The sequence below is a fragment of the Haliotis rubra genome, unplaced genomic scaffold, assembly GCF_003918875.1.
Source record: "Haliotis rubra isolate DU_JTF1 unplaced genomic scaffold, ASM391887v1 Scf53, whole genome shotgun sequence".
Taxonomy (NCBI): Eukaryota; Metazoa; Mollusca; class Gastropoda; order Lepetellida; family Haliotidae; genus Haliotis; species Haliotis rubra.
Genome location: NW_025767224.1, coordinates 2,605,545 through 2,624,396, shown reverse-complemented (window position 1 = coordinate 2,624,396; position 18,852 = coordinate 2,605,545). Strand labels below are relative to the sequence as shown.

The following is an 18,852-nucleotide window of genomic DNA, read 5'->3' as shown; positions in this document are numbered from 1 at the left end:
CCACTCATATTCTGATATTGTTAATGAATATTGTGTGCACAGATCTGCAATATTCACTCAACAGTCATGTCATCACTTCCTGTTAAGTAGATGGCAAACATATTTTTCTTTTCAAGATCGATGAAAGAAATATTGCGATAGTGAATCAACAGGAGGCCCAGAAGAGAGTCAGAAATTATTTTCCATTTATCTTGTCAGAACAAATAATTAATGTCAACATGATGATAAAGAAAAGTAAACACATGACAATTATCACAAGAAAAACGAAGGACAGGATGACAATAAATTACAAAAAGGCAACTAACTCTGCAAAACCAAAGTGAATATTGTTTTTCTTAATACGAGCCTAAGAGCTACTGTGCCTTTCACATGGACAATACTTCCTCACAAGAATGGTTCTGTGATGCCTTTCACATGGACAATACTTCCTCACTAGAATGGTTCTGTGATGCCTTTCACATGGACAATACTTCCTCACAAGAATGGTTCTGTGATGCCTTTCACATGGACAATACTTCCTCACTAGAATGGTTCTGTGATGCCTTTCACATGGACAATACTTCCTCACACTTCCTCAGAATGGTTCTGTGATGCCTTCACATGGACAATACTTCCTCACTAGAATGGTTCTGTGATGCCTTTCACATGGACAATACTTCCTCACAAGAATGGTTCCAGTGATGCCTTTCACATGGACAATACTTCCTCACAAGAATGGTTCTGTGATGCCTTTCACATGGACAATACTTCCTCACAAGAATGGTTCTGTGATGCCTTTCACATGGACAATACTTCCTCACAAGAATGGTTCTGTGATGCCTTTCACATGGACAATACTTCCTCACTAGAATGGTTCTGTGATGCCTTTCACATGGACAATACTTCCTCACAAGAATGGTTCTGTGATGCCTTTCACATGGACAATACTTCCTCACTAGAATGGTTCTGTGATGCCTTTCACATGGACAATACTTCCTCACTAGAATGGTTCTGTGATGCCTTTCACATGGACAATACTTCCTCACTAGAATGGTTCTGTGATGCCTTTCACATGGACAATACTTCCTCACAAGAATGGTTCTGTGATGCCTTTCACATGGACAATACTTCCTCACAAGGATGGTTCTGTGATGCCTTTCACATGGACAATACTTCCTCTCACTAGAATGGTTCTGTGATGCCTTTACATGGACAATACTACCACAAGGATGGTTCTGTGATGCCTTTCACATGGACAATACTTCCTCACTAGAATGGTTCTGTGATGCCTTTCACATGGACAATACTTCCTCACTAGGAATGGTTCTGTGATGCCTTTCACATGGACAATACTTCCTCACAAGAATGGTTCTGTGATGCCTCACATGGACACATGGACAATACTTCCTCCCTTTCACATGGACATGGTTCTGTGATGCCTTTCACATGGACAATACTTCCTCACTAGAATGGTTCTGTGATGCCTTTCACATGGACAATACTTCCTCACTAGAATGGTTCTGTGATGCCTTTCACATGGACAATACTTCCTCACTAGAATGGTTCTGTGATGCCTTTCACATGGACAATACTTCCTCACTAGAATGGTTCTGTGATGCCTTTCACATGGACAATACTTCCTCACAAGGATGGTTCTGTGATGCCTTTCACATGGACAATACTTCCTCACTAGAATGGTTCTGTGATGCCTTTCACATGGACAATACTTCCTCACTAGAATGGTTCTGTGATGCCTTTCACATGGACAATACTTCCTCACAAGAATGGTTCTGTGATGCCTTCACATGGACAATACTTCCTCACAGAATGGTTCTGTGATGCCTTTCACATGGACAATACTTCCTCACTAGAATGAATGGTTCTGTGATGCCTTCACATGGACAATACTTCCTCACTAGAATGGTTCTGTGATGCCTTTCACATGGACAATACTTCCTCACAAGAATGGTTCTGTGATGCCTTTCACATGGACAATACTTCCTCACTAGAATGGTTCTGTGATGCCTTTCACATGGACAATACTTCCTCACTAGAATGGTTCTGTGATGCCTTTCACATGGACAATACTTCCTCACTAGAATGGTTCTGTGATGCCTTTCACATGGACAATACTTCCTCACTAGAATGGTTCTGTGATGCCTTTCACATGGACAATACTTCCTCACAAGAATGGTTCTGTGATGCCTTTCACATGGACAATACTTCCTCACTAGAATGGTTCTGTGATGCCTTTCACATGGACAATACTTCCTCACTAGAATGGTTCTGTGATGCCTTTCACATGGACAATACTTCCCTCACTAGAATGGTTCTGTGATGCCTTCACATGGACAATACTTCCTCACTAGAATGGTTCTGTGATGCCTTCACATGGACAATACTTCCTCACAAGGATGGTTCTGTGATGCCTTCACATGGACAATACTTCCTCACAAGAATGGTTCTGTGATGCCTTCACATGGACAATACTTCCCTCACTAGAATGGTTCTGTGATGCCTTTCACATGGACAATACTACCTCACTAGAATGGTTCTGTGATGCCTTTCACATGGACAATACTTCCTCACTAGAATGGTTCTGTGATGCCTTTCACATGGACAATACTTCCTCACTAGAATGGTTCTGTGATGCCTTTCACATGGACAATACTACCTCACAAGAATGGTTCTGTGATGCCTTCACATGGACAATACTTCCCTCACTAGAATGGTTCTGTGATGCCTTTCACATGGACAATACTTCCTCACTAGAATGGTTCCCAGGATGCCTTCACATGAATGGTTCTGTGAATACAATACTCCTCACTAGAATGGTTCTGTGATGCCTTTCACATGGACAATACTTCCTCACAAGGATGGTTCTGTGATGCCTTTCACATGGACAATACTTCCTCACTAGAATGGTTCTGTGATGCCTTTCACATGGACAATACTTCCTCACAAGGATGGTTCTGTGATGCCTTTCACATGGACAATACTTCCTCACTAGAATGGTTCTGTGATGCCTTTCACATGGACAATACTTCCTCACTAGAATGGTTCTGTGATGCCTTTCACATGGACAATACTTCCTCACAAGGATGGTTCTGTGATGCCTTTCACATGGACAATACTTCCTCACAAGAATGGTTCTGTGATGCCTTTCACATGGACAATACTTCCTCACTAGGATGGTTCTGTGATGCCTTTCACATGGACAATACTTCCTCACAAGAATGGTTCTGTGATGCCTTTCACATGGACAATACTTCCTCACAAGAATGGTTCTGTGATGCCTTGTGATGTTGTAACACTTGGAGAGTGCCAAGGGCAAGCTTGAGTTGCTATTTATAATTCAGGTTTGATTGAATGATGCTGAATCTTCATCATTATCATGCTTCAGTTTGATCATAACACATTGTCGTGGTTGGGTAGACAAGCTTACCGTAGTTTCTCTCTTATATGTCAGGATGTCTATACATTTTGCACAGCAGATTCACTTCGAGTCTGTGAAAGGTTGGCATCTTATTCATTTGGCTCAGTGGAAACTCGCTAGCTCACCATGTCTCTTATTCTACTACCATTCAAATGAGATATTTACTGGAAACTGTCATTATTAAATGAAGGGAGCAATCATTACATGCCGTCAGTGATTGTGATACCGGGGATCATTACTTTCATCAAATGATGGACCTGGCGTCTATGGTTTGGTCAGAACAAATAACTTGGCATCACGGCGTGTTTTGGAGGAAATACAGCCCAAAGTGGCTGTGTACATTTACTGTATTCTATGTATTGTATAATGATCGTGTGCATTGTGAATGTGTTGTATCACACCCTATGTCGTTTTGTTACTTTGTTGCCCAGTACCTGTGATTGTACATCATTATAGTCCCAGGCACATTGTACTAATACAAATTCCCCAAAGAGAGTTGGAGATGATCCTGACAATATACAGCCAAGACATTTAAATACCTCATAAAATATTTGTTTTACTAAAACATAAATCTGACCACAGAACTAAGGACAGATGCGTTAGTTCAGCTATGTATTTATTTGGGCAAATAACGGTACTTTTATTGTCATGTTGTTTTTGCTCTTCTAAAATATCTAATTCACAAGCAGTTACTTTTAAATTTTTTCAACATGGCAAACAATAAATGAACTACCGAGCGAACAGTTATATTTCTTTCAGCCTACTGCAAATTGTACAGAAAGCCAATCCATATCTATTTTTGTTGTAACTACACAGGAGAAAGTTGATGTCCATGCGCTTGTGTTCCGATGGTGTAACTTGATGAACTATGTGTGCGTCAATCTATAGCCAATATCCCATAAATGGGTGCCCCTGAAGATGTTTCCCAATAGCAATTTAATCTGTTGAGGGGATATACAACATGGCTGATGTTAGATAAACATTATCTCCATCCTTGGTTATTATCATCTTGGCTTTCCTATCAACTTGATGAATGTGAAATGATTATACTCCACGCTTGAATATATCACGATGAATAACTATCAAAACAGTCTCCTATTACTGTTTGTTGTCAATTGTTTATCATTTATATACCTTCCACCGAAACCATGGCAACGCTCTTGCAGTGTTTGGGTAGCATTCATTATTTAACAAAAAGCTGAGGCGAAAAATCCACTCCTTGTTGGTTTTCATTTAAACCTTTATGTTGTGCCACTATTGTGCTGTCATGTTGCAAACAACATAGAAAGTAGTCATTAGGCAGGCTGGGAGATACAGGAGGGATTGTTTAGTGTTATACGCACACTCCATCATATAATCCCTGCCATTGAATATGTTCAATAGAACATGGACAGGGAATATAGCCCAGATATGTTTCGCACTGGAGTGTATGGTCCAACTGAATTAGTCTATTAAAAGCACTGCAGTTGCTTGTTTGTGTTGGAGAATTGTTAGGCAGGCAAGATAAAAGCTTTCTGGGTCTTGTTTATATCTGTAGCAAACTCCAGACTACGAGACTATTTATAATTGATTTGTTTACACCAGTGTCAGGGCTTGGGTTGTTTACACAGTTGCCTTTGGCAAACAGCCAGTTTGTTTATCCCGCCTGCCCATTATAAAATTGTCCAACTAGAGACAAGCTAAGATGGAAAGATAGATCGATGTTTAGTAATTTTCTGTCCTCACAAAGGAAGCAGTAATTTTAACACAGAACAGTTGGAGAGAGACTGATGTGAAGGATTTATTTCAGAACTGCTTTGTGCTGTGTTGGAAGGATAATCTGACAAAAACATGTTTTCTATGTGTGTTTGTGAATGAAACATTGCTGACATTTTCTCAACGGGTTTGATGTTGGTGAACAAACAACTCTCACTTCTTAATGGTGTGTAGAAAGTGTCTTCACGCACTTAACTTAAATACTGTGTTGAGGTACAACCCTGTGACAGATTTATGAATTACAGTGTGATGATGAAGAGGGACTACAGCAGCCACTTTCAGAAAACTGTTGGCTTTCCCAAGAATATGTGTTCGTTACTGTCAGTTCCCCCAAGTCTGGGTTTTATTTCCCCTGTAGGGGGTGGGTATGGTTATACCCCAGAAGTGCTATATAACTCGTATCTGCACTCCATGTTGCCTTCTACTTCAGGAATGATGTCTCCTGCCGAAATTCAGCAGTTGTGGAAGGAAGTGGCAGCACAGTCAGGACTTGAAGAAACACCCAAAAATGGTTTGACAATACCCACAATTCCAAGTGTAACGAGCGCACCTAGCGTGACTGTTCCTCCCCAGACAACTGTGATACAAGCTCCCTCATATATGACCAATGGTGGAATTCCAGTTGATGGATTCTTATTACCAGGTAAGGACACTGACTAAATGCTGTTATTACCAGTCGTTTTCTGTTACTCATGAAATTTAATATATCAGCAGCTGTATTTAACGTATCACATATCTACTGATACTTGCACTACCAATCTATTTTTTGTCAATGGCGTCACATATCACTCCTTGTCATGCAGTATCAGTCATCCACCGTATTTAGTCCTTCACATGTGACTGACAATGAACCAATGGCTGACAACTTCTACCTGTAATCCCATGTGTAGATATTATTGAAAGTTTTGGCCCATGTTTGTTGTCCAGTATCTGATATATGTCTTCACTTATGTACGATATTTGTTGCTCTGCAACTACCATATTGTGTCAACTATTTGCCATCATATGACTTAAAATATGAGCTCTGAGACTATTGTGTCAATTTTACACAATAACAGATTCAAAATAGTTGTAGCTCCGATACTATTATTTCACCTTTTTGCCCTCACTGACTTACGATAGTTGTAGTTCTGTTACTATTGTGTCAACTATATGCTATCACTGACTTACGATAGTTGCAGCTCTGTTACTATTGTGTCAACTATATGCTATCACTAACTTACGATAGTTGCAGCTCTGTGACTATTGTGTCAACTATTTGCCCTCACTGACTTACGATAGTTGTAGTTCTGTGACTATTGTGTCAACTATTTGCTATCACTGACTTACGATAGTCGTAGTTCTGTGACTATTGTGTCAACTATTTGCCCTCATTGACTTACGATAGTTGTAGTTCTGTGATTATTGTGTCAACTATATGCTATCACTGACTTACGATAGTTGTAGCTCTGTGATTATTGTGTCAACTATATGCTATCACTAACTTACGATTGTTGTAGCTCTGTGACTATTGTGTCAACTATATGCTATCACTGACTTACGATAGTCGTAGTTCTGTGACTATTGTGTCAACTATATGCTATCACTGACTTACGATAGTCGTAGTTCTGTAGCTCTGTGATTATTGTGTCAACTATATGCTATCACTAACTTACGATTGTTGTAGCTCTGTTACTATTGTGTCAACTATATGCTATCACTGACTTACGATAGTCGTAGTTCTGTGACTATTGTGTCAACTATATGCTATCACTGACTTACGATAGTCGTAGTTCTGTGATCATTGTGTCAACAATATGCTATCACTGACTTACGATAGTCGTAGTTCTGTGACTATTGTGTCAACTATATGCTATCACTGACTTACGATAGTCGTAGTTCTGTGATCATTGTGTCAACAATATGCTATCACTAACTTACGATAGTCGTAGTTCTGTGACTATAGTGTCAACAATATGCTATCACTAACTTACGATAGTCGTAGTTCTGTTACTATTGTGTCAACTGTATGCTATCACTGACTTAAGAATGTTGTAGCTCTGTGACTATTGTGTCAACTATATGCTATCACTGACTTACAATAGTTGTAGTTCTGTGACTATTCTGTAAGCCATGCGCCACTGACTAACGATAGTTGTAGTTCTGTGACTATTGTGTCAACTATATGCTATCCCTGACTTACGATAGTCGTAGTTCTGTGACCATTGTGTCATCTATTTGCCATCACTGACTTGTGATAATCGTTGGTGCACTCTCATTGTGCAACAGGGCTCAACAAGAAAATCCTGTGGTATGCAAATTCTTTTTAACTTTTTCACAGGTACAGCTGTGAAAGCTGATATAAGTAACTGCAGGTCATTAAAGCTGTCTCCTCTTGCCCATTTTCGTCACAATACTTTCCAATATTTCTTTCCAATTCTTGTTTCCCAAATTTATTTCCCAATTCTTTGTTTCCCAAAATTTATTATCAGGCTTGCCACTAACTAACTTTTTAAAGCAAATGACAATAATACCAGCCATGATGTTACCGATGTTTTCAGTGAAGTACTGTATTTTTTAAGTGTCTGTAATTTAACACTGTTAGAAACATGTTGAAATATTAATTTACCTTAATTTGATGTGTAAGCAAAGGTTGTTTACAAGTATACTTGTACATGTCTGAAAGTTCTCAGACTTGGAGACTTAAGGTGTTATATCAGATTCTATTTATAACCTTACTTCTCAGACTTGGAGACTTAAGGTGTTATATCAGATTCTATTTATAACCTTACTTCTCAGACTTGGAGACTTAAGGTGTTATATCAGATTCTATTTATAACCTTACTTCTCAGACTTGGAGACTTAAGGTGTTATATCAGATTCTGTTTATAACCTTACTTCTCAGACTTAGAGACTTAAGGTGTTATATCAGATTCTATTTATAACCTCAGACTTGGAGACTTAAGGTGTTATATCAGATTCTATTCATAACTTTACTTCTCAGACTTGGAGATTTAAGGTGTTATATCAGATTCTATTTATAACCTTACTTCTCAGACTTGGAGATTTAAGGTGTTATATCAGATTCTATTTATAACTTTACTTCAGACTTGGAGATTTAAGGTGTTATATCAGATTCTATTTATAACTTTACTTCTCAGACTTGGAGATTTAAGGTGTTATATCAGATTCTAAGGTGTTATATCAGATTCTATTTATTACTTTACTTCTCAGACTTGGAGATTTAAGGTGTTATATCAGATTCTATTCATAACTTTACTTCTCAGACTTGGAGATTTAAGGTGTTATATCAGATTCTATTTATAACCTTACTTAGTTTATTATTATGATATTTTTTCCATTATTTATAACAATGATAAGATATTACTGATGCAGTTAGGTCTTGTGTGGACTGGAGTGAACTCCTTCATAGTTTGTATGCCTGAAAGTAAATGTGCACATGTGTATGTGAATAGTGTCACTGCCGACTTCCTTCTCATATCCCAGCATGCAATGCAGTCTGAAGAAACACAATTTGATTCAGCCATAAAATAAATAAATAAGAGGAGAATGAGTCAGCCTTCTCCTGCTTGTCTTACATCAAGTGCTCAACGAGACAGGATGTTTAGAAAGGGTTGGATGTTTACTGTTGCCAGGGCGTTTTGTTTACTGTTGGTAACCTAAACTCAAGGAATAAACACCTTTCTTGTGACCCATGCACTTAATAATATTCCCCCAAGAACTGCTCATGGTTATTTGTTTGTTCAAAGCATCATCAGAAGGAAAATCAAGACTGGAGAAGTTTCCTGACATCCCATTTCTATAATCTGTTTCTTGTTTTGAGCTACTTTCCTAGAGTCAACTATGATATTCTTTGACCTGTGAATACTGTAAAATAAAATAAATTGATTGTCTTTATTGATTTTTGTCTACACATGTGAACTGAAATAACATTACACTGGCACATGTTGTTAGGAAACTTTTTTATATAGTACCAGGTGAATTATGTAGAACAGTTTCGATGTTGTGTTTAGCGTTTTATGAAAATATTTCTTCAAAAGCATGTTGGAAGGTTCATGCATGTGTCTTACATAAGTAGCGTATTGTTTTTGTCTAAACATGTCATATTTTGTCATTATTGTTGTGAAATATGTGTCAAGCAAGCATTGCCTAGACTGTGTGGGAGGAACTCAGTTAAGCTCAATGTATATCAACTGAGGATCAAGTGATCACAATGGCTATAGAATATATAAAAGGTGCTTTTAAGTGTAACCAGGTTATATGGAGAGGTAGAATTCCAGAATATGCTTTGAAAAACCTGCTGTTAAACACAGTTTTAAGACTTGTCAGTGATCATACCATGTCATGTTACTTGTCTAGTACACAATTGTTTTTTGGGGGTGTCCTGTCCTTACAACCGTTGCATACCGTTATATAGAGGATATTATATGAGTGCCCTTGTCATACTATGGTTCGATTCCCCTCATGGGTACAATGTGTGAAGCCCATTTCTGGTGTCCCCTGCCGTGATATAGCTGGAATATGGTTGCAGGCTAAAGGGTAAATGTGCAATAGCTCATATTGCTGATTAAAAGGTTAAAGTTGTGACATAACTGTACTATATCTATTTTGCAGCAGTTTTTAGCATGAATTAATAGGACATAAACATCATCGAAATGCTTGAAACTTCCTGATAATCTAGACACAAATTTTGAAAATCAACTCCATAACTTTCAATAAATAGTGATTTCCAGTAAAGGTTGATTGTCAACAACAGTTACGCTTAAGAACAGAATTTGAGTCTCAGGACTATGTAGATTTACGTTATAAAATGGAGATGGCACATATTAATGTTGATGAAATTGTTTATCACAGTGTAAGTTACCAACAAAGTCATGCCATTATTGTGTTGATTGCTCCATGTGAACTGGGTGATACTATGCATCCATGTAGTGGTAAGTCATGACAGTCCTGTTAAGTACCTGTTAAGTTTCTGTCACGGCGAGTCTTCACAGAATAAGGCCAGTCGTCACACAATAAGGTCAGTCGTCACACAATAAGGCCAGTCATCACATAATAGGGCCAGTCATCACACAGTAAGGCCAGACGTCACACAATAAGGCAATATGCAAGTTATTTCAATTTGTAAGTAAGCTAGATATTCTAGAAAATATCACCTAAAACACCCTTGTCCTGGCATTGCCGGCCTGTTCAATTCCCAACACCATGATTTACATGAAATGTACTGTTACTGCAAGTTTTTACTTTTCACCGTTTGATAATCAAGCTGTTACCATGATGCAGCTGATGATGCTGTCATCGTCAAAAATTCAATCAAATGTTTTGTGACAGATGTGGAAGAAGCCAACGCCTCAAAGTTAACTATATGGGACAAAAGTAACAGCCTGTTGTGCAGGCTTTTGTTGATTCTCTGATGGCTTGGAAACACAGGCCTTCGATCATCCCACCTGGACGTGAAAAAACAACCACTGCAAACTTGACCAAGGCAATAACCCCTTCCCTCTTATTTTGTTCAATAGTCTAACATGAGCTGTGCATATGGTAAAACATGTGTGTCATCATGCATGAATGAAATATTCTGTAGGAGAAAGGGGTGGTGGGGTAGCCTAGTAGTTAAAGCGTTGGCTCGTTACGACAAAGCCCCAGGTTTGATTCCCCTCATGGGCACAATGTGTGAAGCCCATTTCTGATGTCCCCTGCGGTGATATTGCTGGAACATTGCTAAAAGCGGCGTAAAACCATACTGACTCACTCACTCTTTAGGTAAAAAACAATTGTGTATGATATTTTTATCAAAGCGTTTTCCAAAATGAGAGTTTTGCTGCTGGTCGTTTTATATAATTACAAATGATTTACGTGAAAAGTGTATGTACCAGTGTGAAGTTTGACAGCAAGGATGATTGATCAGGGATAATTTCTTTGCCTTCTTATGGATCATTGAACATATAGTGGCTCTACTTGTATACAATCTTTGTATACATCAAGCATAGTCATCAATTTGTGAGAGACACTGAACAGTTGTTGGGCCTTACAGATAAAACTGACATCATTAGAAGTAGTGCTTTTATGGGGGTTTTCATGTATCTTTGCCAATGGACCACATTGTCACATTTAAACAGACACATATTTAATGAAATGTTGAACTTGTAAGGTAATTCAAGCATAAAAGTAGATCCTCTTAGTCCTGTTTATGCCGGTTGGATTACTGTTTAATGACTTCCGAGAGAGCAACTTTCAACTCAAAATATATTTGTTATCACTTTGAATCAACAAAATTCTAATGAATACGTCCCTTTAAACACTTGATTGCCTCTTTTCCTAAAACTTGATTCTGAATCCACACGTTTACCTTGAATTATATCAAAAGTCCATGGTTTTGTGTTTTCTTTCTTCCCGATGGTCCTACAAGCGCTATCTGCAGGAGTTATCCCCCCTTACAAAAGCACGCGAAACCTCATAATCTTTCCTTGTGTTCAATAGCTAGGAAATACATTCATCTTCTGTGCATGGTTGTTGTAAATAGCCAAGGTCAAGGTTTACGCTCACTAAGACTTGGACAATAAACTTATTCGAAAGGAATCTTACTTAACTTAAACATAATTTTTTTCGCATGATTAGTTACTTTGATATGTTATGAAAATCCAGTGTAATTAAAAAAAATTCAACCTATGGATCGTACTTTTCGCAAATGAGAAATGGTCTAGTCTGGGATAACGAGGAGTTGGTGTACTCACCTGAGTATCAAGGAGCTGGTGTACTCACGTGAGTATCAAGGAGCTGGTAAGAATCATAACACACACCCATGGGGATTTATCTTGACCAGTTCCGAGACCATGGCCTAGATTTTCGAAGCTCTCTTAGCCCTAAGATAGTCGTAAGTTAATGTTAATGTATGGCACTTACGATTATCTTAGCGCTAAGAGAGCTTCGAAAATCTAGTCCCATATATTTAAGTATGCAGTAAATGCTAGGGGAAAGTCCCAATTTGAATATTCCCAATCCCAATACCTAAGAATTTACATAATAAAAAACATTTAAAAAATATAATGAACAAGATGACATTTTTCCCCCAACATCCCTCCAAAACCCACTTGATTGACATCCTAGAGAAATCCCTGACAATTCATGTTAAACATTTTGTGACAAAATTTTAGTTAAGTATTGTCCCAATGCCTGTAACTTTTTCACCCATGGTGGAACAAGCCCCCTTAAGAACCCCTCTTTACCTCTGAAAAACATGCAAATAAAATCATTTGAATTTATTCATCTCGACACATGGATTAGCAAGGGAGGTCATTGAGTGCATGTTTAAAAATGTTCAAGTTTCTTTGAACATTCAGCTACAGGGCTCTAGAGTGACAAGCCCTCTGTATTCCAGATGTCATATAGTTCGTGGTTTATGAACCTGTCGCATGTTTCTTTGCGAGTCATGTGAGTGCAAAGGCATAACTTATTGTTATTTGTGTCGTGAGTTAGAGTGATACTCTTGACACAGTAAATTTCATTGGGTAGGATATTTTTTGTCGCTTTGAGAAGATCATAATTCATATTTTATGTTGGATTTAGACATCTGCATGTTATAGAGTAAGTAAATGAAAAGTTGATTGAGCTGTGAATCTGCTACCTCTTGTCTATCATAACCAGTTCTCATGCAGACTCTCTACCCATGGTCTAGAGAAACTTTCTGACAAGCATATGTGGTCTTTCATTGATTAAACTTTCCTCACACTTTAAGAGCCATTTTTAATTAACTGATTGTGTACATTGGTGCTTAAGATAGTGTCTGAACATCACTTGCAAATCTGGAAGGGCATATGTGTTTTTACCAAGAAGTTAAAAAATTTGAAGGTTTAAATATAAGGCTATCCATATTTTTATCTTTGTTTCCCATCTTCTGCACACCAGTGTGAAATAATAAAAACGTTTTCTTATCTCAATATTCCCCACTGCTGAGGAAATTTATGTCCCTGTGTGATAAAAATAATCTTAACCTTGCACACTCTTACAAATCAGGTTATCCTGATCATTCTTCATATACATTATTGGGGTGGTGGGGTAGCCTAGTGGTTAAGACCTTCGCTCGTCACGCCGAAGACCCGGGTTCGATTCTCCACATGGGTACAATGTGTGAAGCCCATTTCTGATGTCCCCCGCCGTATTGCTGGAATATTGCTAAAAGCGGCCTAAAACATACTCACTCACGCACTCATATACATTATTATAAAATTGTTTCTGAAGCAAAGCGACTCAATCGGGAATTAATAACATCATAAATTAATTTAAAGACTTATCACATTATACAATATTTTATTTGCCTGCCTGCTACCCTTGGTGGTTGGGGTTGGATATGAGAATCACATTATATAAATATGGAAGGCGTAACAGTTCTCATAGTGTCTTTAAATCTTCGGAAAGCTATATTAACCCAACTAGCCCGTAACAGGAAAATGTCCAAATGTTACAAATATTGATATTGGTGTGTGTGTGTGTGTGTGTGTGTGTGCGTGCGTGCGATGCGTGCGTGCACCGTGCACACGCACACATACTTATGTGTGTTAGCACGTGTGTGTGAGAATACAAGAGGGAAACAACAAAAAGTGGATGTCAAGTCTGTGTCTAAATAACAATGTCTTATATTTTTTGTTTGGCGGTAAATACAACATGTAGGAACAATGTGTGCAGTTTGTAGACGTTGCACAGAGTAGCGATATGAATCCGTCATCTATGACAGTCATCTATACACCTGATAATTGGGCAGGAATTGTCCCCTAACAACTGTGTTATATTTTCCACAAGTGTCCTCAGCTGATTCAGATCATTTCTGGTAAAAAGATTTAGAGATTTTTAAGCTTTAGCTTCAACGTTTCTGACCATCTAGTCAGCCTTCAGTCTCATTCTCGATGAGTGATTGTGAGGTCAAACCCAATGAACACCCCAAACCTGAAACTTGGCCATTAGTCCGAAGAAAAATTAAAATTCTGTTTAGTCCAGAAAGCTCCTCCAATAACATCCATTCTTAAACTCTTATTTTCTATTGAAAGGTTTGTGATAGCCGACGTTTGGGAACGGATTCACCCCTTTAGTCTGCACCATATTCCCCCTCATGTCTTTGTGGTAAACATCGTCTGCGTATGTCACTTTGGGCTTTCCTCCCACATGGAGCAGACTAGTCGTGATATAACTGCGTTATCCCCACTTGCCCAACAACCTGTTCTTTTAATAACCTTATTTGCGACTTGTTGACAATTATGATTGTACATCATTCACAAATAGCAGAGATGGCGTTCTGTTTCAGTGATGATTATGAGGTTTTGAAAGTAACTTCAAAATAATGGGTAATTTTTTTCACACCTTGTGTGAATGGTTTTATAAAATAATTTTATTGTTCAAACTGTATTGCCTATACAAATGTCCCTTTGTGTTAAGTGTATCACTTATAGCAGAATAGTTACCCCATTGATCAGTAACTGATAGTGCAGTGTCACACACATGTATCTCGCTGTTACCAAAACATGGTATATCTTGTGTATTCACTGGCTATTGCTGAACTAAATACATATGAAACAATTGGTAGTTGCCATGGCAACGGTAAACAAATCTTGTGTGCCTCTATGATATGAGGCTATAAACATTGTTGATATTTGGATAAATAATGGTGATATTTCTCAGCTCATTGAAATATGTTCCATTGATTTGAGAACAGTGTAAATATTTAATAAGTTTAATGACAACAGTGTAACACAACCTGGGACTGTTTGGTATTTAGTTTGTTTCTTTCAGACTTTTATATTGAATATTCTTTCTTGTAGTATTGAATTCATTATTGATTTTATGTACCGTGATAACAATCATGTTTGGGTTATGTTTGCAAGATAGAAATATGTCCTTCATAAATTATGGTCTGAGGATCACGGATGGTATGAATAATGCATATTTTCGGCTCGCATACCCATAAAGAGACAATAAAATTTTACATGATATCTGAATACAAGCTGATGTTTCGTGTCAGCATAAACAAATACCTGTCAAAGTAAACAGATCACTTTCCTTTCCATCCAAAATTAATGTAAATGATCATTATGTGTAATGTACACCTTGCTGGCCGCTGTACAACATGTAGGAATAACATGATTTTGAAAAAAAGAATTAATTGACCTTCATTGTAGTGATTGATATGTGCATTTCAATTCATGTTCTTATTTGTAAGTGTTTTAAGTGTTGCTATGACGATTTAAAGATTTTGTGCATTCATTTTGTTTAGAAAATATGCTCAGGTCACATTTGTGATGAACATATGCGAACACTTTTGAAAAAGAAGTGAGTCATATTTAGGAATTGAAGAAAAAGATTAAGTATCTTATGATTTATTCACATTTTTAGATTCGAATGTGTACTGGCTATTCTACTATATTTTGAGCATAGATGATCGAGGATTTAATTCCCTAACAATATGCATTATGTTATTGGTCCACTAAAACAGTTTTAAATAACATTTAACAAAACCTGTCCACAATATGATTATCTTTGTAGTGGTCACATGGTACTTCTGTGGACCTAGATACGATAGTAGAATGGCTCATATAACTTATGCCACACATTTGTCCTCAGAAGTGTTACACATGTCCTCAGAAGTGTTACACATTTGTCCTCAGAAGTGTTACACATTTGTCCTCAGAAGTGTTACACATTTGTCCTCAGAAGTGTTACACATTTGTCCTCAGAAGTGTTACACATGTCCTCAGAAGTATAACACATTTGTCCTCAGAAGTGTTACACTTGTCCTCAGAAGTGTTACACATGTCCTTAGAAGTATAACACATTTGTCCTCAGAAGTGTTACACATTTGTCCTCAGAAGTGTTACACATTTGTCCTCAGAAGTGTTACACATGTCCTCAGAAGTGTTACACATGTCCTCATCTTATTTGTTTGTAATTTAGAAGGTTTGAATCCAATTATGAGAACAATTTATATGCGTACAATTCTCATGCATTGAAATTGTGCAGTACTTTAAAAGATATGAAAATCACTGTATACACTTCAGCAACTGGAGAAAAAACAAGTCTAACTGAGATGTGAACTGATGACTTATGTGAGAGCTATCTGTTGCAGGTATCGCTCCCCTCAACCAGGCTGCACCAATCAGCATCCGCCATAACGACAGTGCCAAGGCTCAAATTGGCAGTGAGGCCATCAACGGGGCTGCCCCGCCCAGCAACCCTCTCTTCCGACACAGTGTGTGCAAGTGGCCAGGTTGTGACACACCTTGTGACGACTACCATGCATTTACGAAGTGAGTGGAACATTGTTGTACAAGATAGACTTTTAACATTAGCTTTGTTGTACAACAGGCAGCTCTGTGTGGAGTGGAACATTGTTGTACAAGATAAACTTGTAGCATAGTTTTGTTGTACAACAAGCATGTTCTGCAGTAATACCATACTAGCAGTCACATAGTTTGTAATGATTTTATGTGACAGGCATCAGGCTAGTAGTCACATAGTTTGTAATGATGTTATGTGACAGGCATCAGGCTAGTAGTCACATAGTTTGTAATGATGTTATGTGACAGGCATCAGGCTAGTAGTCACATAGTTTGTAATGATGTTATGTGACAGGCATCAGGCTAGTAGTCACATAGTTTGTAATGATGTTATGTGACAGGCATCAGGCTAGTAGTCACATAGTTTGTAATGATTTTATGTGACAGGCATCAGGCTAGTAGTCACATAGTTTGTAATGATGTTATGTGACAGGCATCAGGCTAGTAGTCACATGTACTCATTGAGCAGAACATGGTTTTGCAACAGTGTGAGAAGAACGCTGTGATGTAAATTGTGTTAGTACATTATCATGATACTTACAAGTATTAGGAAAGTCCCAAGAACATTATTCTGCAACAAAAGAGGGTAATAACTGTTTTGCATTTGAGATTGAAAACCAGTTTGATGGCTGCAACTGGCTTTTCACCAGGTGAGCTATAGTGCCATTGCACTCATTGTTTATTTAAGATGGTTGTCTGCAGCTAAATGTGTCTTGTATGAAAGGATGGAATTCAGACATAAAGACTATCTCAAAATATTAGCTGCAAGAGATCATCAGAGCAGTCTAGAATGAATGATCAGCTGATCCTACCACCTCTCTTTGCACAGCCATGAAGTAGTTCACAATTACAATATCAGGCGATCCAATGATCCATGTGATAACTGGATCTCAAAACATGTATTTCAGAACATATATATCATTGTTTAGAGGACTATATATACTACCATGAGCCAACTGATGCTGATGAGAGGTAAGGCTGTGCTGGTTAACCATCTCTAGGGGTCATAGTAGCCTGTGCCATCTTGGGGTACGTGGAACACGCACTGTCATTGGTGGGACCAGCAGGTGCTTGCATCTAGGAAGTTAGTGAAGGGAAGATGGATTGAAAAAGATCTCCCAGTTATTATCTTGTAAAATATTGATGTGGGTCTTTCAAGAAGTCATCGATGTTTAGAAAATGTACCAGCCAAGGTGGCAGCCATTTTTCACATACAGACAGGAAGTGGATCGTGTTTTGCATGCTACCACTATGACAGCTGGTGTTTGAAGCGTTGTTTGTGCTGGTGTATTTATTAGCTACATTTGGCACTGAATGGGCAAGTAAAATGCATACTTTGGATAATTTGAGAAGAACGATTCATCAAAGGTTGTCCTTTAAGCTTGTGTTTCACAGTTTCACCTTCATTATTGACTGTACTCTTAGAAAACACATATTGCGGGTTTTTACAATAATTGGCAAAAGTACGTAACCAAGAAAACCAATAATATGATGATATATCTATTTCAACTAAAATTTGAACATTCAAGGGAGATAATTGACTCAGTATACAAAAATCAAGTCCTCACTTACTCACTCACTCACTCCTGGTTTACTGCTAGTCTTTGACCCGAGAGAAAATTTACTCCGTATACAAAAACCAAGTACTCTCACTCACTCACTCACTCGTCTTTGACCCGAGAGACCCCTAAAATCTATAATTTGGGGAATGGCCAGACTTTCTTTTCAATTTGAAGGGGTTGAAGCAATTGTGTCTTCTGAGTCCATTATGGGAGGGGTGGTGGGGTTGCCTTGTGGTTAAAGCATTGGCTTACACAGAAGACCCGCATTCGATTCCCCACATGGGTACAATGTGTGAAGCCCATTTCTGCTGTCCCCTGCCATGAGTATTGCTGGAATATTGCTAAAAGCAGCATAAAACCATACTCACCCAAAATTATGGCAGTTAAGTGTTGTAAAGAATACAATGCTCCGAACAAACAAGGTTGGTTTAGAAGAGTATGTAATTTCATCGTACATTAGGGTGCACTTGGGCAAAGTCACCTCAAATGTCAGAATTTGCTGTGCAGAGTTGCTTACCATAATCATTTCTGGATCTGCTAAAGTCCAAATCCAGATACCAAAATATAATTTCACCAGGTTCCATTGGTGATGCTCTAGTTTTGATTTTCTCTTAGTTGACACCATATTGTATGTTTTGTATTTTGTTTACGGCAGACACTTGAACAGTGAGCATGTGTTGGATGATAGAAGCACTGCACAGGCGAGAGTGCAGATGCAGGTCGTCAGCCAGCTGGAAATACAGGTAGGTCCCCTCACACAATATCAAGCAGAGACTCATGGTGTCCAACACTTATAATG

At 38.1% G+C, this 18,852-nt stretch overlaps 1 protein-coding gene across 3 annotated transcripts in view; it reads left to right on the top strand.

Annotated features, from left to right (window-relative positions):
* Positions 1-18,852, top strand: part of LOC124253048 (forkhead box protein P1-like) — an 82,435-nt gene that overhangs the window by 51,723 nt on the left and 11,860 nt on the right. For all 3 annotated transcript variants that reach the window (XM_046686771.1, XM_046686770.1, XM_046686769.1), the window contains exons 5-7: positions 5,601-5,813; positions 16,281-16,461; positions 18,709-18,796. In XM_046686771.1, the coding sequence (XP_046542727.1) occupies positions 5,601-5,813; positions 16,281-16,461; positions 18,709-18,796 (482 nt within the window). The remainder of the gene's footprint in view (positions 1-5,600; positions 5,814-16,280; positions 16,462-18,708; positions 18,797-18,852) is intronic.